The sequence below is a fragment of the Aotus nancymaae genome, unplaced genomic scaffold (assembly GCF_030222135.1).
Source record: "Aotus nancymaae isolate 86718 unplaced genomic scaffold, 86718_ANA_hifiasm-v0.15.2.pri h1tg000046l, whole genome shotgun sequence".
Classification (NCBI taxonomy): domain Eukaryota; kingdom Metazoa; phylum Chordata; class Mammalia; order Primates; family Aotidae; genus Aotus; species Aotus nancymaae.
The window spans coordinates 30,758,117-30,781,936 of NW_026988460.1; the positions used below are offsets into that span (position 1 = coordinate 30,758,117).

General features: G+C 43.1%; 1 protein-coding gene across 1 annotated transcript in view; it reads left to right on the forward strand.

The window, feature by feature from the left end:
- Positions 1-23,820, forward strand: part of ITGB5 (integrin subunit beta 5) — a 125,359-nt gene that overhangs the window by 25,066 nt on the left and 76,473 nt on the right. Inside the window, exons 3-5 of the mRNA XM_012473867.3 lie at positions 1,020-1,224; positions 12,955-13,204; positions 22,066-22,234. Coding sequence (XP_012329290.2) covers positions 1,098-1,224; positions 12,955-13,204; positions 22,066-22,234 — 546 coding nt within the window. The 5' untranslated portion in view covers positions 1,020-1,097. The remainder of the gene's footprint in view (positions 1-1,019; positions 1,225-12,954; positions 13,205-22,065; positions 22,235-23,820) is intronic.

Consider the following 23,820-nt stretch of genomic DNA (forward strand, 5'->3'; position numbering starts at 1 on the left):
TATCAATGTGTCATTATCATACAAACAACAAAGATAAAAGCAAAAATGTTTTCGTCCCTTTACTATAACACCTCATTTTAAATTGTTCTTTCAAATTCTAATAAATATAATTCTATATTCTGGGGTTTTTTCTTCCTTAGTGTAAATGTTTTAAATTTCTTTTTACACCCTGTAATTATTAGTAATGAGTGTCATCTATTGAAGTGATATGCTATGTTATTCTTATGGTTTAAGGATTTAGGTTTGCAAGTTTTAAAGATTATATTATAAATAATGTTATAATGTATATCACATAGAATGCTTCCTTTCTCTTTGGCTGATTTTCTTCTAAGAAGTTTCTTGGAGTAGAGCACTGGGTCAGTGGATATGACCTGTACTGCCATGTTGTTTTCCTGAATGATGATTCAGCATCCAGTGGCCGTAAAAGATAATGAGTGAATAGCTCAAAGGTTAACTCTTGAATGCCCGGGGGAAGACTTTTCAGCCACTTATATGTCATCTTATTTGTTTAACTATATATTATTTCATTTACTTATTTATTTATTTTTAGAGATGCAGTCTCATTATGTTGCCCAGGCTGGTCTCAAACTCTTGATCTCAAGCGATCCTCCCACCTAAACCTCCCAAGTAACTGGGATTACAGGCATGAGCCACCACACCTAGCAATATATAGCAACTTTTTAAAAAATTTAGCTATAAAACTTTTGATTGTTTCAATTTTCCTTGCTAATCATGTAGGCAGTTCGGAGCATTTTAACCATCAAAATAAGAATGAAACTGAACATTTTTGTTATGTGTTTACAGTTTACAAAATGCTTTCATATACAGCAGCTCAGTTAATCCTTACAATATTCGGTGAGGCATCTGGGATAGGGATTACCATTTCCTCCATTTTCAGACAATGAAAATGGAATGTAGAGAATTTAAGGTGAACTGGATGGAGATGTGGCCATGACATGCGATGTTTTCGGGAGACACCCTGACCACCTCCTGCTCTCTTCCTCTGTTTCCCTGCCTAGGACTTTGGCAGCCCACGGTCAGTCATCTCTCGGTGTGATTTGAGGGCAAACCTTGTGAGAAATGGTTGTGGAGGCCAGATGGAGAGCCCAGCCAGCAGCTCCCGTGTCCTGCGGAGCCTGCCCCTCAGCAGCAAAGGTTCCGGCTCAGCGGGCTGGGATGTCATTCAGATGACACCGCAGGAAATTGCCGTGAACCTCCGGCCGGGTGAGTTGCCCACAGTAAGGACTGGGTGCTCTGGGCTCAGGAGGGTCCATGAGCAAGGTGGAACTTGTTAATAATGGGGCAATGAGTCAGGCCAGGCTGAGATCGGAGCAAGATGCTGATGGGGAGGCGAAGCTCAGACTCAGGAAGCAGAGTATGTTCTTATCAATGTGTCTGTGGATAGCCTCCTGTGGACAGAGGAATATATTTGCTACTTTTAAACAGTTGTGGTGAAATATACATAACATTTGCCATTTTAAGGATTTTTAAGTGTACAGTTCAGCAGCATTAAGTACATTCACAATATTGTATAAGCATCACCGCTATCTATTTCCAGAACCTTTTCATCATCCTAAACAGAAAATCTATACCCATTAAACATTAACTCCTCATTCTCTCTTTCCCTTGGTCCTTGGTAACTGGCATTCTACTTTATTTTTTATTTTTCATTTATTTTTATTTTTTAATTTTGTTTAAATCAGGGAGCAATTGATGGTAGAAATTACAGTCATTCAAGGTGTAATGGATGGCCACTCTACTGTCCTACTCCAAACTTGACTAATCCAAGTACCTGCCCTAAGTAGAATCGTCCAGTATCTGTCCTTTGACATTTGACTTATTTCAGTAAGTGTAATGTTTTCAAGGTTCATGCATATTTTGGCATGTGTCAGAACTTCATTCCTTTTTCGGCTGAGTAATATTTCATTGTGTGGGTGTACCACATTTTGTTTATTCATTCATCTGTCAGCAGAGATTTAGGTTGCTTCAACTTTTGACTATTGTGAATAATGCTGTAGTTTATTCTAGGAGGATGCTGGTAGATATACTCCCTAGTGAATGCAACTTGCTCAGGAAACACGCTACTTTCAGGAAACACGCTACTTTTAGGAAAAAGTGTTTTTTCCTGTTACAAATTCCATTTGAGTCTGTAGCATTCTGAAAGGACACACTTTTAGAGTGGAGATATTTTGTTTTGTGACCCTGGGGCCTTGCAAGCCTGACAGCTGCTTAAAATAAGGAAACGGTAATATAATTACTTATAATGTAATATAAAGAAACAGTTTTGCACATCTACTATGTGCTAAACACTTCACCTACCTTAAGGTAGCTATCTTTTTTTTTTTTCAAGATGGAGTATCGCTCTGTCACCCAGGCTAGAGTGCAATGGCACAGTCTTTGGCCCACTGCAACCTCCGCCTCCCAGGTTCAAGCGATTCTCCTCTTTCAGCCTCCCTAGTAGCTGGGCATGCACCACCACCCCCAGCTAATTTTTTTTTATTTTGTATTTTTGGTAGAGATGGGGTTTTACCATGTTGGCCAGGCCGGTCTTGAACTCCTGAGCTCAAGTGATCTACCCTCCTTGGCCTACCAAAGTGCCGGGATTATAGGCACGAACCACTGTGCCTGGCCAGGTAGCTCTCATTTTACACATGATGAAACAACCTGCTAAAGGTCTCTTAGTTGGTGGTGAATCCATTCAGCCCCAGGTCTTGGTAACCACAAACCCATGATTGTTTCTAGTTCATCACTTTTATCATCTAATATTCTGGATATTAGAAGCCTTGCAATGTCAAAAGGTTGGATGTGCATGTGACTAAATTGGAAAGTATCACACTATTGGGAAGGGACAGGTTTTTTCACATTTCACTGAATTTTAGCCGTTTCTTCCATCCCATGGTCTAGGAAACCATTGGCAATAACTATTTGTAGATGGTTTATGTAGACGGTTATGCCTCCAGAGCACCTTGTAGCAGCAGAAAGATTATGGATCTGGCTGGCTCTCTTGGGTTCTAGCTCTGGCTCTGTCCCTAGCTCCGAGGCCCTTGGCAAGTTACTCCATCTATCAGCATCTTAGGGTCTTTGTCACCTTTGTTCCTCACAGCCATGTTCAAAGGCTTAAATGGGACTTTTTGTATCAGTGAACTTTTCAAAGTTAAAATTGTATTTTCAAAGAGAAATGGCCAAGGGTGCCAGTTGGAGGTTTGACTGGGGATGCTCAGTACCTCAAAAATGTATTTAATACAATGCTGCACGTGGTAAGCACTTAGTAAAGCTCGTTGTTGTTGCTGTGGCTGACATTGTATGGTCTGCACCATGAGTTTTTAAAGAAAGAGCTCTAAGTCATCATATAGTTGAGAAATGTTTTATTTTGTCTATTTTAATTGTCTTGAAAATGAGAAACAAAAGAACCGTGTAAGATGGCCCTGCTTGGATAGAAAAACCTAAACTACTGGATTGCCTACCCAGGAATCAGTGTTGAGATTAACTGAAGTTAGGATTTTTGCAAACCTTCTCACTGTAAGCGACACTCAGCCTTTTTGTTTGGTGAGATACTATGTTGAGAGATAAAAGGAAGGGAACTCTTACAAAGCTGTGTGAGTGGGTAGAAAAAAGTCAGCTGAGGCCGGGTATGGTGACTCACGCCTGTAATCCCAGCACTTTCGGAGGCCAAGAAGGGCAGATCACCCGAGGTCAGGAGTTCAAGACTAGCCTGACCAACATGGAGAAACCCCATCTCTACTAAAAATACAAAATTAGCTGGGTGTGGTGGAGCATGCCTGTAATCCCAGCTACTTGGGAGGCTGAGGCAGGAGAATCATTTGAACCTAGGAGGCAGAGGTTGCAGTGAGCTGAGATTGCGCCATTGCACTCCAGCCTGGGCAACAAAAGCGAAACTCCCTCTCAAAAAAAAAAAAAAGAAAGAAAGTTAAAATGTCAGCTGTGCCCTGAGCCCTGAGCCTTTATGAGGGGAGATGGTTGGTAATGTCCTCTGGGAAAGAGAAATATCTTATATAAAGACAGGCTCAGGGTCAAGGGTTTGGACCTAAAGGGAATATAGGAGTTGTTGTAGACTGTTAAGATGTTGGAACATTGTGTTGTATAAGAATAGTGTATTGACTAATGTGAATGCCGTATCCTTTTCTTACTGTAGTAACAGTATAGAAATAACATAAAATTCCAGAAAAATAATCCACTTTAACATAATATTATTTTTCATTTTTACTATATCCTCTGCCTTTATTTACCTCTATATTTTTCATCTACTTATTATCATAATATATTTATAATGTACTATTTTCATTCAATAATCTTTGAAAATGAGGACAGAATTCACACCTCCAAAAGAGTTGGTAGTTTCGGAGTCATTGTGGAGGGAGGTTTTAGCTTACATTTTTGGAACTCCTCATCTAGAATAGCTCTTAAAGCCTGTAGTGTTCTCTCCAAGAAGTATCCCTTATGGTGGCAAATCATCACTCTTTAGGTAGACAACGTAGGAAAGAGTTGCATCACACAAATCCAAAGATGTCAGCACTTTAATAATTCCAGTTTTAAAATCAGAATTAAGGTGAGAGTGTGAGCAGAGATGGTTGGCTTGATTATCAACTGGCCTTTACAGCAGCCCCCATAGTAGAGTTAGAGAGTGATTTGAAGGCTGGGTGCAGTGGCTTATGCCTGTAATCTCAGCGGTTTGGGAGGCTGAGGAGAGAGGTTCAGTTGAGGTCAGGAATCTGAGATCAGCCTGGGCAACATGAGACCCCTTTGCTACGGGGGAGACTGAGGTGGGAGGGTCCCTTGAACCCAGGAGTTTGAGGCTCCAGTCTGAAAATAAAAACCAAGCCATGTGAGTAATGGTTTGAGCAGGTTTGTATACAATCCATATTTATGCATAAAACTTAACATATGCTCAATTAAAGAAAAAAATCGTTCTTATTTGGCATAGTTACATCTCCTGCTAAGCACTATGATATGGTTTCTGGTATTAGAAATAAAATGGAAACCATGACCCTATGTTTATCCAAAACCACAGCGTGGGTGCTGTGTGCAGCTGTGTCTTGAAGAAGGTGTCAACGTGGAGAGCCCAGTGCTGGGGGATCAAGCAGATGGAGGGGCTGACTGCCTGCTGAAAACATACCCAGACGATGAAGAGAGTTCAGTCTGAAGAGACAAAGACCAGGAAGAGATCTGATGAAAATATGAGTTCCTAAGACCTACAAGCATTGTGAATATGTTTCCCAAATATAGAAACACTTGAAACTAATGATGCCTCTTAAAATTTTGAAAACATAATTTTAACATTTACAAAAGGGGAGTACAGGCAAACCCCAAGTATGTCTTTGTGGGGAGAGGAAAATGTTATGTTACAGTTAGCAAAATTTTCAGTTATGCAAAATGCATATTTACCTCAGGGAAATTCCCCCCTGACTCTGGGGAGGGCTTTCTGGTATATAAGGGTTGGTTTTTCCATTATGTATGTATATATACCTGAAATATATATATACATCACACACACACACGTATGTGTGTATATATATATATACACACACACACACTTATACATATGTATACATACATATTTCAGGTATATATACATATATAATGAAAAATATATATATTCACACACACGTGTGTGTGTGTATACTTTTTTTTTTTTGAGACAGAGTCTTGCTTGTCACCCAGGCTAGAGTGCAGTGACATGATTTCAGCTCACTGCAGTCTCCCAGGTTCAAGTGATTCTTATGCCTCAGCCTCCTGAGTAGCTGGAACTACAGCTGCCCACTACCATACCTGGCTAATTTTTATATTTTTAGTAGAAACAGGGTTTCACCATGCTGATCAGGCTGGTTTCGAACTTCTGGTATCAAATGATCTGTCCACCTTGGCCTCCCAAAGTGCTAGGATTACAAGCGTGAGCCACCACACTGGACCTCCATTATATATTTTTAGAAATGCTTTTGTGTCTCCTCCCTCGCCCTCCCCCCTGCCATGCCTCATAATAGTTATTTGTTGAGTGAAATATAAGACTTTGCCAGCCGTATCGCAGATTAGTCAAGGACAAGCCTCAGCGCAACATGAAAGACATTTCATGAAGGCAAAGTAATTGTTCCAGGGTAAATCTCAGGATGGAAATAAAAATTAAAAATGATTTTTGTCTACTTTAAGCAGGGCTTTTTCATTCTTTTTTTACATTGAGATATAATTCACAGACCATACAATTCACCATTTTAAAGTGTATAATTTAGTGGGTTCTTAGCATATTTGCAAGGTTGTACAGTCAACACCACCATCTAATTTCAGAACATTTTCCGAAAAGAAGTCCCATACCCATGAACAGGTACTGTTTACCCCTCCATCTCCCACCCTCCCCTTTCAGCCCCTGGAATCCACCCTTCTACTTTCTCTCTATATAGTTTTGCATATTCTGGACGTTTCCTATACATCATATAATATGTGGCTCTTTTAGCTGGTTTCTTTCACTTAGCAGAATGTTTCAAGGTTCATCCATGTTGTAGCATGTACTTCATCCCTTTTTATGGCCAAATAATATTCCACTGTGTATGTATAGATATACTACATTTTAGTTGGTGAACATTTGGGCTGTTTCTACTGTGGGACAATTCTTTTTTCTTTTTTCTTTCTTTCTTTTTTTTTTTTAAATAAACTCACAGTTAACATCCTATACTTTTGGGCAATTATGACTAATGCTGCTATGAACATTCATGTACACACTACTGTGGGTACATATGTTTTCAATAATCTGGGGTCTATAGCTAGGAGTGGAATTGCTGGGTCATGTGGTAATTCTATGTTTAACTTTTTGAAAGACTGCCAAACTTTAAGCAGGATTTTGTGTAAATATAGGATCATGTTTTCCATTTTATTTCAATACTGAAAACTACATGTCAGGATAAGAACCTTAGAAAATCCCTAACAAATATCATATATTCCTTAAGAAAGGACATAAACTGGAAAGTAAAGCATATTGAGAGTGGTCAAAAGCTAAAGGTGGTTTTGAAACACTAAGCAATTAGAAAGGGTTTATTGAAGTCATTATTGGCGTCAATCCTTTAACCTCCTAAAAAATGACCCTTGATTGGTAGTTTTCTTAAATTTTGAAATAATTTTAGACTTAGAAGAAGTTGCAAAAATAACACAGAGCTGTTCTATATACCCTCCTCTGCTGCCCTCAATGATAACATCTTTTTAACTTCTTTTTTTTTTTTTTTTTTTATAAAGACGGGGTTTCACCATGTTGGTCAGGCTGGTCTTAAACTCCCGACCTCAGGTGATCCACCTGTCTTGGCCTCCAAAGCGCTTGGATTACAGGCGTGAGCCACCATGCCCAGCCAATGATAACATCTTAGTATAACCAGAGTATGTTATCAAAACCAGGAAACCGATATGGTTACATTTCTATTAACTGAACTACAGGTGATTGGTTGCTTTTGGGTTTCCTACCAGCCCCTATTTGTTTCCTCCCTTCTCCATCCAGGTTTTACTTGGAAGTAGCTGTTTTTAGGTATTGTTTCTGCAATAAAGTTGCCACCCTGGGTGACAGTGTACATAGCTTAAATAGATGAAGAAAGTCTTTGGATGATGGATGGATAAGGGGTTATTTTAAAGGAAACTAGAAGTATAGAGCCCTGGGCTTGTAGGCAGACACTGTGGAGGAAACAATCATCTCTTCACGTGACTTGTTCCTTGGTTCTGTTGGTCAACAGTTACAATTTTGAGGTGGGGAGGGGGTGCAGTACAGCCTCGCAGCCTTGTTCTAGACCAGTGAGGCAGTACTTTGGCTCTAGATCTGAATTTAATCCTGGCATACTAATTGCCTTCTGCTGTAGTGACTGGAAGAGCTGTCTGCTCATTTATGATGTGTACACCAGGGTGCTAATTTTCTGTTCAGTTGTAGTTCTGTTACAATAGAGTTGATTTTTATGTTTCCCTTCTTTCTTTCATTTTCCAGCACAGTACTTCTAGGGAATCAAAAACCACTTGCATTTGTTTTTGGATGGCAAGGGTCTTTATTTGCTGAGATACTACTTCGTCTTAACACTTTGAACAAAAATCAGTCTTAAAAGCTTTTGGCTTAAAGGCAGGAAACCTGAGGGAAAAGAAGAAAGAAGAACAAAATAAATAAAAATTTTTAAAAACTTTTTGAGGCTGGGCACATGGCTCACGCCTGTAATCCCAGCACTTTGGGAGGCTGAGATGGGAGGATCACTTGAATTCAGGAGTTTGAGGCCAGCCTGGATAACATGGTGGGACTTTGTCTCTACTAATAATTTTTAAATTACCCAGGCATGATGGTGCATGCCTGTAGTTCCGGCTACTTGGGAGGCTGAGGCGGGAGGATTACTTGAGCCCAGGAGGTTGAGGCTGCAGTGAGCCATGGTTATGCCACTGTACTCTAGCCTGGGTGACAGAACAAGACCCTGTCTCAAAAAAAAGTTTTTGCTGGAATTCTCAAGTCACTCTCTAGAAATGTTTGTCGTCTGATATATATCCCTAAGAAAAAAGCCAATTTTCCACTTTTTATTAAAGGGAGGGCAGAGAGAAGAAAGCTTTAAAAATGCATTTCAGATGGAATGCTAGTTGATACCTGATTACATGGAGGAATCTGTACTTACAAACTGAGCAGTGCAAAGATTCTGTGCAAAATGCAGTTGGAGCTGGGTCCTCTGGAATCAGGAACAAGCAGAAGGACATGAGAGGGGCTGCCTGGGGAGTAGCACCTCACAGGTACCAGGTGATCAGCTTCTCTTTAAAGTTTGCCGTTTCTCTGACCCTGTCCCTGGTCCTGAGGCTCGCAGGGATTACATGGAACAGCCCCAGAGAGAAGGGGTATAGCCACAGGGTACACAAGCCTCTAGAGACCCTAGGTAGAGAGGGAAGGAGCAGAGGAGCATGAGTCTGGACACATGGGCTAGAATGCTGTCACCAGAGACAGGCAAGACCAAGACAGGCACATAAAGGCAAGAAGCACTTCCCACTCTGCTGGGCAGCAGGAGGTGGCAACTGGCTAAAGTCTCGGGTGGCACAGGAAAGCAGCGTGGCCAGGAAAGAGATGGAAGGGAAGAGAGTGCTTAAGCGTGTGTGGTTCTGGAAGTGTACCCAAAGGTGGAAAACATACCCCAGACCTCCTCTCAGCAGAAAGTGCACTTCACATGCAGTAATGGCTTCACCTTCAGGCTGCTAATGTTAGAGGCCTCCCTTTTTGGGGAGTTGTTGGTACACTGGAAGGTTAATGCCCACACCATGGATTTGATCAGGAATGTCAGTCCCTCCAGGATCTGCTGACAGAACATTCTGTCATTGCCACAGCCTATTCAGGGGTCTGTGGCATTTAAAATCAAGCATATTAGAGGCAGCAATAAACCCTCATTCTGAACATCAGTGATGTTGTCATCTTTCTTATACCGCTCTCTTTCTGGAAAAATGGGACAGTATTTCTTTTTAACAACTGCAGCCTTCCTTTGGAAAGGGATGTGTGTGTGTGCGTGTGTGTGCATAATGTGTTTTCTTACTGATCAATTTCTCTTAGAACGTAATGCCAAGAAATTTCCTGCTCCAGAATAGATAGTCTCTTAGGATACAAAGGGACCTATATATCATACCTTCTTTCCCTCTGCCTTCATGTCTGGAAAATTTGGGGTTAAATGTATATGCTCAAGGCTGTAGCTGTTGAAATTCAAGTTTCTGGCAGGATTTTCTATCTCTCTTTTTATCTTCACAGGAAATTGCTTTAGTAATTGACTTTTGGGAAAACTGAGGCCAAAGTTTTCTTTGTGTAGGAACATTTGTGTGGTACTTATCTCCTTTAATCCCTACAATAGTTAATATTCTTCCCACTTGACTGATGCAAAAACTGAGCAGTGCGTTGAAGGCAGCCTGAGTTCTCCCAAGTCCTTGTGACCAGGTCTGGATTTAAACCCAGCTACCCTGCTTCCAAGCCTCTGTCCCATAGATGCCTCTCCACCTCCCAGAATCCAAGCCCATTCTTTGTTTCCTAGTTCTAAAATGCCCATCTGTTAATTTCTTAGAATTCATAAAAAAGTTGAAGTAGATTCTGGATAAAATAAGTTGTAACTGGGAACTTGGGGGGACAGGTGGCAAAAAAATGAAGAAGACCTGCGAAAAGATCGTGGCATCAGGCGGAGGAGATGGGATTGTAGGCTCTGTCCATTTGGGGTCTGTTGTCTGCCCATGCAAGGGCCAAGGAGGGATTTTCCTTCCCTCAACTCCCCCCTCTTCCCTGCCCCTTCCTCACTATGATGTGGCACCCAAGGAGTCTTTTGGCAGGACCTGCTGTGTCTGTCTGACGGGAGCCAGAGACAGACACTGCAGCAATCTGGAATTCATTCTGGAAGAAAATCTTGAACATTCCTATTTGAGTCAGACTCAGATGATTTTAAAAAATAGGCTTATACCAATAGGCAACTCAAACTCCATCAATTCTGAGGCGGCTAAAACAATACACGCAAAGACAAGCCAGGGGAAGCAGGCTCTGGCTACAGGCAGTAATGATCATAATCATACTTCATCTGTGCAAGCCTGTACTGCTCATAAAACACTGCCCTCCCTCCTGAGCACATCATAGGCTTAACTGATGCTGTGAGTGTTGTTGTTAGTTCCATTTTATATTTCAAGAAACTGAGGCTCAAGTTGCACTCCTAGTCAGGGGACAGAGCTGGAACTTGAACTAAAATCTTTTGATTATTTGATTCTTCATGGTCTAGTTAGTGAAACATGCCCTGTTGTCGTGGTAGGAGGAGGAGAGGGAGCATAGAGGACTGAGTTCCCTGCAAGTTCAAGAAGGCTTCAGTTTGCTAGTTGTCAGCTTGAGATGAAAGACTGGTTGCTCTGAGATGCTGCTGGCAAGTCAGGTGTAGACCCGCTGGGCAGGAGTTAGGTCACCTTTGCTGTTGTGCCTCTAAATACACAAAGAATCTATCTAAATTTCAAGTATGTATAGACAGTTCTACCGCAGGATAAATAGGACATCTCTTGGCATTCCTGAAAGGTTAATAAGCCCAAGGCAGATAGAATGACATGGTATGAGTTGAGCCTTAAAGTTGGTTCTAGGTGATTTGATTTTTTTCTTTGTTTGTTTGTTTTGAGACAGAGTTTCGCTCTTGTTGCCTGGGCTGGAATACAATGGCACAATCTCAGCTCACTGCAACCTCTGCCTCCTGGGTTCAAGTGATTCTCCTGCCTCAGCCTCCTAAGTAGCTGGGATTACAGGCATGCACCACCATGCCTGGCTAATTTTGTATTTTTAGTAGAGATAGGGTTTCTCTATGTTGGTCAGGCTGGTCTTGAATTCCCGACCTCACGTGATCCACCTGCTCCCCAAAGTGCTGGGATTACAGGCGTGAGCCACTGCACCTGGCCAGTGAGTTGTTTTTATAAATTATGAAATGATTTCAAGATCATTATCTGGCTGGGCATCGTGGCTCACACCTGTAATCCTAGCACTTTGGGAGGCCGAGGTGGGTGGATCACGAGGTCAGGAGTTCAAGATGAGCATGGACAATATGATGAAACCCCATCACTACTAAAAATACAAAAATTAGCTGGGCGTGGTGGTGCACACCTGTAGTCCTAGCTACTCGGGATTCTGAGGCAAAATAATTACTTGAACCTGGGAACTGGAGGTTGCAGTGAGCCAATATCACGTCACTACACTCCAGCCTGGGCAACAGAGCAAGATTCTGTCTCAGGGGGGAAAAGAGGATCATTATCCTGGCCTGGGTCCTTGCTCTGACGTGAGCCTCTCTTTGAACTCTATAGGGTGAGACTGGCTTTCCTCTCTGTTCTTTTCCTCTGAATTAATTCTCCTTTTCTCTGCCTGTTGGCTATCTTATTGTAGCTGGTAGACAAATCTAGGGTGACTTTTCTCTTCTCGTTTTCTTTTTTTGATGGAGCTAAATTCTGGAATCCGTCTTCCTGTATTTGTATAAGAAGTTTCTGATGATAATGAGTTGTGACCGTGATGTCCCAAAACATCAAATACGCCCCCCAAACCAAATACTAGTCTGGTAAATGGTGAGGGAAATAGAAACAAAAGCAGGTGATATGGCATAGGCATGTGTATTTTTGCCCATTGGGAAATTTTAAACAACCATCTTTGTTTCTCTGCCCTCCCTTGCCTTGCATATCTCTGTCCCCAACTTGATTCTTCCCCACTCAGGCCCATATCTCTCTTTTGTTCCTTTCTTCCTTGCCTTTTGTTTCACACACACATTTCCATCATGGCTGGGTCTTTCGCTGGAGTTGGTATGTGGTTGGTGGGCTACTCTCCACCCGGTTTGTGTCCATGAAATTGTCTGGCTCACTGTCCGCTGATGACCCGAGGGTCCTTGTTGCTGAGATGACAGAACACCACCAAGGAGCCTGGTTGTTAAGGAGTTTCCTTAGAAATGCTAAACCCAGGCCAGGCGTGGTGGCTCACGCCTGTAATCCCAGCACTTTGGGAGGCTGAGGTAGGTGGATAACTTGAGGCCAGGAGTTCAAGACCAGCCTGGCCAACATGGGGAAACCCTGTGTCTACTAAATATGCAAAAATTAGCTGGGCATGGTGGTGGACAGTTGTAATCTCAGCTACTCAGAAGGCTGAGGCTTGAGAATTGCTTGAACATAGGAGGTAGAGGTTGCATTGAGCCAAGACTGCCCCACTTCCCTCCAGCCTGGGTGACAGAGCAACACTCTGTCTCACAAAAATAAAATAAAAAAGGAAATGCTAAGCCCAATGTTTGGGAAGGAGAACTCAGGCCTCCATCCTCAGCACCATATTCCCTTCAGGTGCTTTGCTTCCAACAAAATCTTTCTTGTGGGAGGCACACAATCACTAAAGAAAAGTAAGAGGTAAGCCAGCCTTGAAAGCAAATCCCATCACTCAGCCCTCAGCAGGTCGCACAGCCTCTAACACGCATGGCCTCTCTGTTGGTGCAGGTGACAAGACCACCTTCCAGCTGCAGGTTCGCCAGGTGGAAGACTATCCTGTGGACCTGTACTACCTGATGGACCTCTCCCTGTCCATGAAGGATGACTTGGACAACATCCGGAACCTGGGCACGAAACTCGCAGAGGAGATGAGGAAGCTCACCAGCAACTTCCGGTTGGGGTTCGGGTCTTTTGTCGATAAGGACATTTCTCCTTTCTCCTACACAGCACCGAGGTACCAGACCAATCCATGCATTGGGTAAGTGACCAGTTGCTCTTCTGTTGGGTACTTCAGGGTGGGAGAATGGAGTAGCAGGAAAATTTAGCTCAAAGAAAGAATTAGGGAAGGCATGGTTAGGAGGGTTGGCCAGGCTTAGGTGTTTAATTTGATTAATGATGAGCACACATTCTCTCCTTTTCTGACATGTGAATAAGTGAATGAACTGTCACAAGCTTGCAAAGATAAAATGTTCATAACCCCTTGATTTTCCTGCCTGCCTTGCACAGCACCATTTGCTCACATTAATAGAATTCAGAAAATGTCCTCAGGGAGTGATGGACCCAGATTATCAGGGAGGCAGCAGGCAGGGCAACTTAAACTTTCCCCTTGCTTGCAGTAACTTGGTTGAGGCGCTTGGGAGAAATGAATTCAAAATTTGTTCCTGTTGTTTTTCCATCAATAACTATAACTTATTCCCACAAATTTAAATTAAAATCCTGTTTAAAAGGTAAGCATTTTTTTCAACACAAGTCAAACACCTGAACTAGAAAAGATTTGACATTTTATTAGAAAACAGGTGTCTCTAACTGCTGCAACAAGTCTATAACAACAAAGTGTATCATGGGTCAAACTTGCTGGAAGTTTATTAGTCCTGCTCGTCAAATCCAACTGGGTCTCTTCATCCATGCAGCTTCTCCTGCAAGCAGTGACTCAGGGACGCAGTGCCTTCCATCTTTCAGCTTTACCATCTTCCACACACGGCTTCTAAGGTCATGCTGCCTGGAGGATATTGCATAGGAGGATAGGCTTTGGCCATGCCCACTCCCACATGCTACTAGATGGAACAGAACTGAGCCAGGAGGCTGGGAACTGGTATAGCTGAATGCCCAGGAATTAAAAGAAATAGGATTGGTGAACAGGTCTCTGCCATGGAGTGTTTGTGTGCATGTTGAGGGTGGTGGTTGTATGAGGGGATTGCATTCTTCAGCCCATGCAACAACCTCTACTAGGTTGGTTTCTTTTCTTTTTAGTCTTTCAGGAGTTTCTTTAAATGTCAAGATTATGCAAGTGATGACAGTGAATGGTAACTTCCAACTTTTGCTTCCTCATCTCCATATTTAACTTGAGTGAGGGTTTGGGATGTAAAGTCCAAAAGAGAACAGGGAACAACTAAGACTTAAGTTTTAACTAAGTATCAAGCCTCATACTAAATATTTTCTATGGATTATCTCATTTAAACTCATAACAATCTGTTGAGGTCTCTAAGGTAGGTATAAGCCAGATTTTAAACATGGGGAAACTGAGGCCTAGAGAGAAAAACTTACCCAATATTATGCAAATAGCAAAGGGCAGAACTGGAATATGAATACAGACAAGCTATTTTTAGAGTCTACATTTGCATTTTTTTTGAGACCTAATCTCTCTCTATCATCCAGGCTGGAGTGCAGTGGCACAATCTTGGCTTACTGTAACCTTCACCTCCTGGGTTCAAGCCAGTTCTCCTGCCTCAGCCTCCCAAGTAGCTGGGATTACAGGCTCATGCCACCACACCCAGCTGATTTTTGTATTTTTAGTAGAGATGGGGTTTCACTGTGTTGGCCAGGTTGGTCTTGAACCCCTGACTTAAGGTGATCCACCCACCTTGGCCTCCCAAAGTGCTGGGATTACAGGCGTAAGCCACCTGCACCCAGCCTGCATTTGCATTTAATATAATGCCTTCTTCCCCATCCAAATCAGACTACAACACAGATACTTTACCTTAGGCTAAGTAATAATACCTGCTCCAAAACCACCCTACCCCCATCCCCTAGGGGCTTACCTGAGGATAATGGTAGGCTATGCTATACTGCAGTAATGCACAATCTCCAGATCTCAGTGGCTCAACATAATGAAAGGATTTTTTGTTTTTGGTTGTGCAAAATCTGATGAGGTCTGAGCAACTTTCCTTGGCAGCTCTCCAGGCAGTAACTCAGGGATCCAGCTCCTTCCATCTTGTGATACCATTCTCATTTCTTGGTCTTCCAGTTGCCACCAAGGAGAAAGAGCTGTTCTTAAACCCTGAGTCCTCCTCTCTCCACAAGTCCTCTTTGGTAGCCTTCAGAGCTCCCAGCTCCAAGTTGGGCTGGTGATGGGAGCACGTCAGTGTGCTGGTGGCATGGGTGCTTCTGAATCCCTCTGCACCCTCCTGTACACTCTCCTAGAAGGTGCCTTAGATGTCCAGGGGTTGGGAACTGACACTGGTGGAAAAACAATAAGACAAGAAAAAGTTTTAAATACAAATGAAACTTCAAATTCTTTAACCACGAAGAGGCACTAAGTGTCATTATTTGCTGGGTTTAGCTTCCTCCTGGCAACAGGTGGCCACAGGAATTATTATTACTTTGATCCTGTCTCCAAGGCCCTTTCAGCTAAGTCCAGGTGCCAAGTGTATTTTGTTGAAGTTTGCTACTTACCAGGAGCAGCACCATCCTAATGCAAGCCTTTACCAAGCCTTTTTTCAATTCATCGGGAGTAGTGATTTTATTTGCTTCTTTTCACTTCTGTCCTAATTGGGACCTTTCTCCAGACAGATAGGGTGTGTCCCCACTTTCATTCTTCCAAGGCCCATCCACTGACAGATTCTAGATTGGAAGCTGGCAGAGAATCAAGGGCTGGCTCCAGGCGCTCAGCATTTAAACATTCAAGCTTATGACACATTACTTATTCAGAGCTCGCTCTCTAAGCCCTCAAAGGCAGACCCCCTTGCAGACAGTAAAACTCTTGACAGTGAGTACAAGGCACACTGAAGCTGATTGTAAGGCAGGAAGTGCAGTGAAGAAGGAGAGCATGGAAGGAAACCTCGGGCCTGAGTTATGCGAAGCTCTCTTCCCTAAGCTGAGGAGGCATGCGCAGCGCGGGGCACAGTGTGGCTTGGTGAGGAGGCCAAGCTTTATCTCCGCACGTCCAGGCAGCACAGCATCCTGCGTCTACTCAGAGATTTCCCACTGCTCCTCGGAGAGAAGGGCACACTCTTGGGGATGTAATCTGGCTGTTCCTGGGCCTGAGCCAGCCTATACGTGTGCTTTGTTTGTCTTCTGTTGGTAGCACTCTGAGATAGTTACCAACATTTTTTTTAAATCAGAAAATCTAATTGAGAATAACTAGGATTTCTAGGTTTTCTTGAAAAACTGGGAGATCTGGGAAAGCTGGGCTTGGACCACAGGTTGTTTGGCTGCCACAGTTCCTACCACTCCCTCTTGTCTTGCAGCTGGCCGGTTGCACCTGCCTCCGTTCCATGCCTCAGCTCAGGAATGTTTGTTCATCCTTGTCAAACTATCCCTTTCATCCAGCTGCTGTGGAAAACCACAGCCCTTCTTAAGCTCCAATGGCACCTTCAGTTAGGTGTTTCTCTCCTGTGGTGGAAGCAGCATTAGCCCCCGGGAAGTTTCAAGGAGATGAGGAAGTCAGGAGAAGGGATTTAATCACTGTGCAGGACAGCTCTGAAGAGAGAGCCAGTGTGCATGGGACTGCCCTAATGTTTGTCCCTCCTTCTTCTGCTCCCAGTATTTCTGCCAAAGGATCCAAATCCTAGACTCATCCCTTCCCGTCATAGACTGCACCAGAAATGTGAAATCTGAAGTAAGAAGTACCAGGGCTGCCATGGGAAGAAACGCTTAGAGTAATTTAATCATCAGATTAAGGAACTGCTTAATGCTATTCCGAGTAATAGGTACCGTTTCACTGGGAAGAGTCACATGATATTCACTGATATAAGGTTTGAAGGATTAATTTGGCACGTTATTTCCAGTTCTGAACATTTTTTCTCTTGTTAGAGGTATTGGGTTGTTGTTGAAATACGTATCTTGTAAAATTTTGTGCAAGTGAGATGATACCTTTCATCCCCATTTATATTTTTACCTTTGCGCATTTCTCCCAAGAAGTCATACCATTCCTTCACAGCCTTGAAGGTGCTATTCCATTGTCTTCTGGCATCTCTTGTGGCTGATATTAAGCTTTCTATCTGTCTAATCATTTTCCTTGTCTCTGGTGGGCTTTAGTATTTTCCTGTGTTTTTCTTATTCTATAATTATATGCACACCAATGTATCTAGGTTGGATTTTTATTTATATTGCTAAGGCCGGGCGTGGTGGCTCACACCTGTAATCCCAGCTGTTCTTAAACCTTTGGAAGGCTGAGATAGGCAGATCACTTGAGGTCAGGAGTTTGAGACCAGCCTGGCCAACATGGCAAAACCCTGTTTCTACTAAAAATACAAAAAGTAACCCAGCTTGGTGGCAGGCTCCTGTAATCCCAGCTACTCAGGAGGCTGAGACAGGAGAATTGCTTGAATGCAGGAGGCAGAGGCTGCAGTGAGCTGAGATGGCACCACTGCACTGCAGCCTGGACAACAAAGCAAGACTCCGTCTCAAAAAAAACAACAGAGAGTTCTCTCCTGTTGCATATAACTTGGTCTGCTTGTTTAATCTGAGAGTACAGGCATGATCTCTCTTTGCCTATTTCCTGTCTCCTAGTTTCTCTGATACTGTTCGATGTCAGTTGAAATTTCTCCTACTAAACTTTGTGTCTTAATTTTTCTCCCATATTTTCTACCTTTTTCTCTCTTAGCTACATTTCTTCCAGTTTACCATTGAGCTCTTCAACTGTTTAATCCATTTACTGAAATTTCATTTTTGAATTTCAGTGACTATGTTTTTCATTTGTTTAATTTATATTTGGTTCTTTTTTAGACCCTTCTGTTTTTCATACTAATTTTTTTTTCCAGAACCTTCTGTTTTATTTTTCTAACAATAGCCTATCTGGCTTTTGGTTTCTATTCTTTCCTCTCTTTGAATGTTTTAAATATCTTTGTTGTAAAGTATTTTATTTTAATTAGTTAATTTATTTATTTATGATAGAGTTTCGTTCTGTCGCCTAGGCTGGAGTGCAGTGGCACCATCTCAACTCACCACACGCACACCGCAGGGGCACACCGTGGCTTGGTGAGCAGGCCAAGCTTTGTCTCCCCACATCCAGGCAGCACAGCATCCTACATCTCCTGGGATCAAGTGATTCTCCTGCCTTAGCCTCCTGAGTAACTGGTATTATAGGCATCCACCACCACACCTGGCTAATCTTTGTATTTTTAGTAGAAATGGGGTTTCACCATGTTGGCCAGGCTGGTCTTGAACTCTTGACCTCAGTTGATCCGCCCGCCTCTGCCTCCCAAAGTGCTGGGATTACAGGTGTGAGCCACTGTGCCTGGCCTAAAGTGTTCTAAATTATTCTGTTTCTGCTTCTTGAATTATGGATCCTTCAGGGGGATCTACAGCAGGTCAGTGTATTGGACCTACTGACATACCCTTATGAATTGTTTCTCTTGCGATTTACAAGCTTTTCACTAGTACATCTTCACTGGAGGTTGTGGGGGCATCCCTGCAGAGCAGTTTTATGTTTGCTGCTGTTGAGAATCTCCAAGTTCACCGTAGGACTAGTTTTTCTGTTAATTTTTCATTTGGGGATTTCTTTGCCGTAAAAGCAGTGTGTTCCAATTGCTCAGGCCTGGAGTTACAGTTTTTTTGGGTAATTCATCTCACTCATGGTAGATGGTCAGCTTCTGTGCCGCTTTCCTAGACCAGTAGCTGGAGTGTTTCCCTTTCTGGCTTTAGTGGCACACAGCTCTTTGTAGCGCTCGGCTTTGTGCAGAGAGCCCTATTCCAGTGTTCAGCCCTGTGCAGGACTGAGGCTCAGCATCTTTTTATGGTAGACCCTGCTGCAAGCCCATGGGGCCTCAGTCAAGGCCTGACACATTGGGGGGTCCTTGGAATAAGTGCCTGCTCATTTCCCACCTATTCTTCTTTTGAGACAGAGTCCTGCTCTGTTACTCAGGCTGGAGTGCAGTGGTGCGATCTCAGCTCACTGCAACTTCCACCTCCTAGGTTCAAGTGATTCTCCTGTCTCAGCCTCCTGCATACCTGGGATTATAGGCGCTCACCACTATGCCCAGCTAATTTCTGTCTTTTAAGTAGAGATGGGGTTTCACCACATTGGCCAGGCTGGTCTTGAACTCCTGACCTCAGGTGATCTGCCTGCCTCAGCCTCCCAAAGTGCTGAGATCACAGGTGTGAGCCACGGCATCTGGCCCCCACCAATTCTTTTAAGTCCATTCATTTGGTTTTTTGGTTTTTGACTCCTTCTCTCTCTTTCTCTCTCTCTGTCTTTCTCTCTTTCCCTCTCTTTCTCTTTCTTTCTTTCTCTTCCTTTCTTTCCTTTCTTTTTTTTTCTTTTCACCAAAACCAAATACTTCTGAAAGTTTCATTCATTTATTGAACAGTTTCCTCTTCATTTCTGGGATTTACTTTCTAAGCTTCCAGTCTAGGGTATATATTAAAAAATTTTTAATTACATTTTATCCAGTGGTTCCATATGATTAGAGTTAGAGGAGAGCCTTTCCATGTCAGCTTGATCCATGATATTGTCCTGAGGCATTAGATTATTTTCTGGATTTGTCTTGGTCTAGTGTCTTCAAATTGGATTCACTTTTTATACATACAGACACTCCCTTGGCTCTTTAACCATATATGTTTTATTTTTTTATCTCCCTTATTAATAATCCTCAATTTAATAACTCCGTGTGCATGGCGCTTATCTGGGGTCCTATAGCACAGACACACAAGAGGGATGGGATAGTCTCCTGGCATGACCCCAAAACATCCAGGTCTTCAGGCCACTCAGATGGCTGTTCTGGATTAAGTCAGATAACTTGTCACAGGTGACATCCTATCCCGGTGGCAGTGGAGACACGCCTAGGGTCTGTGTGATGAAGCTCATACCAAGTCACCTCTTGGTATGAAGTGACTCTGGCTTGGTTATAGTCAGTTCTCTGCAATGAAGGCTTTTCTCTGGCAACTGCTTTTCTCATTGCTAACTTCTTAACAGTCATTCTTTGCAGTAAAAATGTATCTGCTCATTGGTGTTTTCTGTTTGCAGGAGTGAAAGGGAGGAGGTAAAACATGCTGAGCTGTAGTGAGTTACTCACAGCTTTCCTGGTAAAACAGCAATTATTATTCAGTGTTTTTCCTCCCTGTCCACAACGGAGCTGACCAAGTGTAACAAAAACACACACCTGAAGTCCTAAATCATGGGCCAGAGCCACATAGGAGAGTGCAGGATCTTGGAGGAAGAGAGACGGGAAGAGTTTGGATAGATTTACTTCCTTCTGGGCCTGTTATCCACTTGCCAAGTAGCTGCAGTTGGGACCTCAGTTCCTCCTTCCAGCTGGGAATGTAATATCCATGATTGTTCTTTTTATGACAAAACCAGGAGGTAATGGAAAGTTTGGGTGGCCGGAGGATAAGGTTAAAAGCGAGTTCCACCTGTCCAAGCACAAGGCGTTCATGAAGATTTCAGGAAAGGAGAAGAAAGAAACACAAAGGAAAGCCAGGCAGGGAGAGTTCATCGCCCCTCCTGCCGGCCTTGGCCTCGAGAGGGAGAGCGGCGAGTATCACAGGAGTGGGACTGATTGATTCTCTGCAGGGTGGGCCTGTTGCTGGGGACGCTGTGCTGTGCTGTTGTGACTGTGTGGATGGAGCAGGGACTGTAGCCCTGAAAGGGAATGGAATGGCCCCTTAGAGAGCCAAAGATTGCCTCTTTACAGAGGAGCCTGCCCAGACCTGCCCTGGTGAGGCTGCTTTTTGACGGCAGTTAAGGCAGGGTCCTCCTAGCTGTTTTCTTTCTCAGGCGTGCAGCTTGAATTAGATTATAAAGCCTTTCCCTCAGGCCTGTTAGTGCTCATTTTCCATCATTCATTTATTCTGAAAGAGGCACTTCCTTAACACAGTTAGACACCCTGCACAGTTCAGCCCAGCCTGCCTTCCAGGCTCCTCCTCGCCCATCCTCACCCCTTGCTCTGCACTGCAGCCCCCCTAGCCACCTTCTGTCCTTGGGCTCTGTGCTTGCTCCTGCCACAGGACTCTTGCACATGCTCTTCTTTGGCTGGGACACTCTCACCTCTTCCCTTTACTTTGTGAACCCATTTGTAAAACAATATAAGCTCTCTCTTCCAATTTTGTTAGCTCTAGATCAAGCTGAAACTCTTAGAGCTGTAATGGAAAGTAAATTCCTTCAGGAATGGGGCCAGCTGTAGTCTCCACAGAAGACTGAAAAGGAGATCACCCAATATTTCAGGAGAAAGGCTTGATATTAACCTATTACTGTGCAATACTTCCTTCTTTCCCAATTCCAGATACAACTTTCCATTTGAAGATGCTTAGTTTCTAAATAATTTTTATTGCATTTAGCAGAATTGGTAGTTTGTCAGTACAATATTTAGAAATGAATGAAGAAGCAGATAAGATGTTTTCATTCCTGTTCCATTGAGCATTTGTTCATGTGCCTGCACATCCTGGTTACTGAGTGGGTTGACATGATGAGGTTATGTGATCCTGTGATCCTTTGTCACATGGCAGCAGCAGCAGAATCGATGTAGAAGCTGGCTGCATGGAGTAACTCCACTTACATTGCCCTCACTGGACATAGTCCACGTTCTTAGCCCAGAGGACATTTCCTCTCCATTCTGCCTAGGCTGGCCCACACCTTGGGTCCCACACATCTTTCAAGGCCCATGTCAAGTCTTCCTCCAATCACAGTAGCCTACTGTTATCTCTGTTTCCTTTGAACCAGTTGCCCGTACCATTCATCTACAACTTGACGTATGCTGCCTTGCCTGCTGTTTAGGGCTGATGTTTGGAGAGTAAGGACTATGTTATTTATCTTTGCTTGCTGTGCCTGTCCTATGGGCACGTAGTAGGTGGCTGGGTAAATATTTATTGGTGCCTCTCAAGGCACTCAGTGAATGCTCAGAACACTTGGTTAAGATTTACAGACAATGATGGAAAAGTGACTCTTCTCTTCTTTCTCTCTAGTTACAAGTTGTTTCCAAATTGCGTCCCCTCCTTTGGGTTCCGCCATCTGCTGCCTCTCACAGACAGAGTGGACAGCTTCAATGAGGAAGTTCGGAAACAGAGGGTGTCCCGGAACCGAGATGCCCCTGAGGGGGGCTTTGATGCAGTACTCCAGGCTGCTGTCTGCAAGGTAACTTTCCTTTCTGGTCTTGTCCCTGCACAGGAAGGTCAAGGTAGAGAGCATCAGTGGGTGTTGGTACTTCCTGCAGGAGACTTTGAATGCCCCAGCATGTGTCTCCTGACCCCTCCAAAGTCAGAGAGTGAGCTCAGTGGAACCTCTGGGAAATCTACAGCAATCAAATCAGCCGGAGCTCAGGAATGGATTGGGCTGGTGTATGTCTCTGTGTCAGGGTGTGGTTGTGTGCAATGGAGTACTGTCTGCCAGAAGACAGCTGTTATGCATTTATACATTGGCTTTTTGGTTTCTTTTCAGGGGAAAAAAGTAAAGGTCAAGTCATAGGCATAGAAGCTTGTAGAACTTTCTGGATCAATTTTGGCAAAGCTTGGAGATTGCTTTTTTGGGAAACCCAGTTGAAAAAGAATTGTGTGGCATCTTTGGTTGCAATTCTAGTTATTTGTTTACCTCCTGCTTCTCTGTGATATATGAATCCAGAGGGAGGGCCTAGACTTAGATCAGAAATGAACTCACGCTCCGAGAGGTTCCAATCTTAGCAAAATATATAAATGGAATGTTGATAATAACATAGTCTTAAAATAATTTTCTACTGTTGAAACAACCCAATAACAACAACAACAAAAAAAAAACCACTCTTGAATTCACTATCATAACACATACTTTAAAAATGTGTGTCTCTTCCTAGTCTTTGTGTATACATTTAGATTTTTTCATAGTGGTCATCAATAGAGTGTGAATAATTGGTAATGCTTTCTGGGAAATTCTGGCAGATTCTTCAATAGGTGGGGACTCTTTGGAGGCCAAGGCGGGCGGATCACCTGAGGTCGGGAGTTCAAGACCAGCCTGACCAACATGGTGAAACCCCCGTCTTAAAAAAAAAACAAAAAACAGAAAAACAGAAAAAAACAAAAACAAAATAGGTGGGGACTCTTCCATTTGGGGATGGCAGGGTCAGAGGCTAGAACTCAGTCTAGAGAGCCTGCAGCTGCTATTCACTTACTAATGATAAGCACTTAATTGCTCACTTACATAGTTTCTGACCTCAGAACTTGAGTCTAGTGTGTCACACAGACTCATGTTTCCTCTCCACTCAATCCTTGACAAGATGGGAAGAAAACTGCAGTTGTCCTTTTTGAAATAAAAAACCAAAATGGCAGATGGAAATGAATAAGGAGAAGGTCAAATGTAAAGAAAGCAGCAGGGCCATCTGCCGTTCTCTTGGTCCCACTGTAGTTCTGCTCGTCACAGAGTCCGTGGGCCCCTCCTGGAGAAGAAGATAGCAGTGGCTTCCTATCCAGGACGGCTGCAGTATGGCCTCTTCCCAGCTGCTGGCCAGAGCCAAATGGTTTGATTCAGAAGTCCCTGGTGTCTTTTATCAGTCTGAGAGAGCCACATGGAACATAGCTAGAATGTATTCAGTTCTGAACCTTTCAAATTTTCACAAAATAGTTTGTGACATTGATTCAGAAAGAAAAATTATTATTTTTGACTGACTTTCAGATATTGACTGTAGGAGGTGTTTTCTCCACAGACATTCAGCCAAATTCTGCTTCTTGGTAGGAAAAAAATAGTGTAGGGAA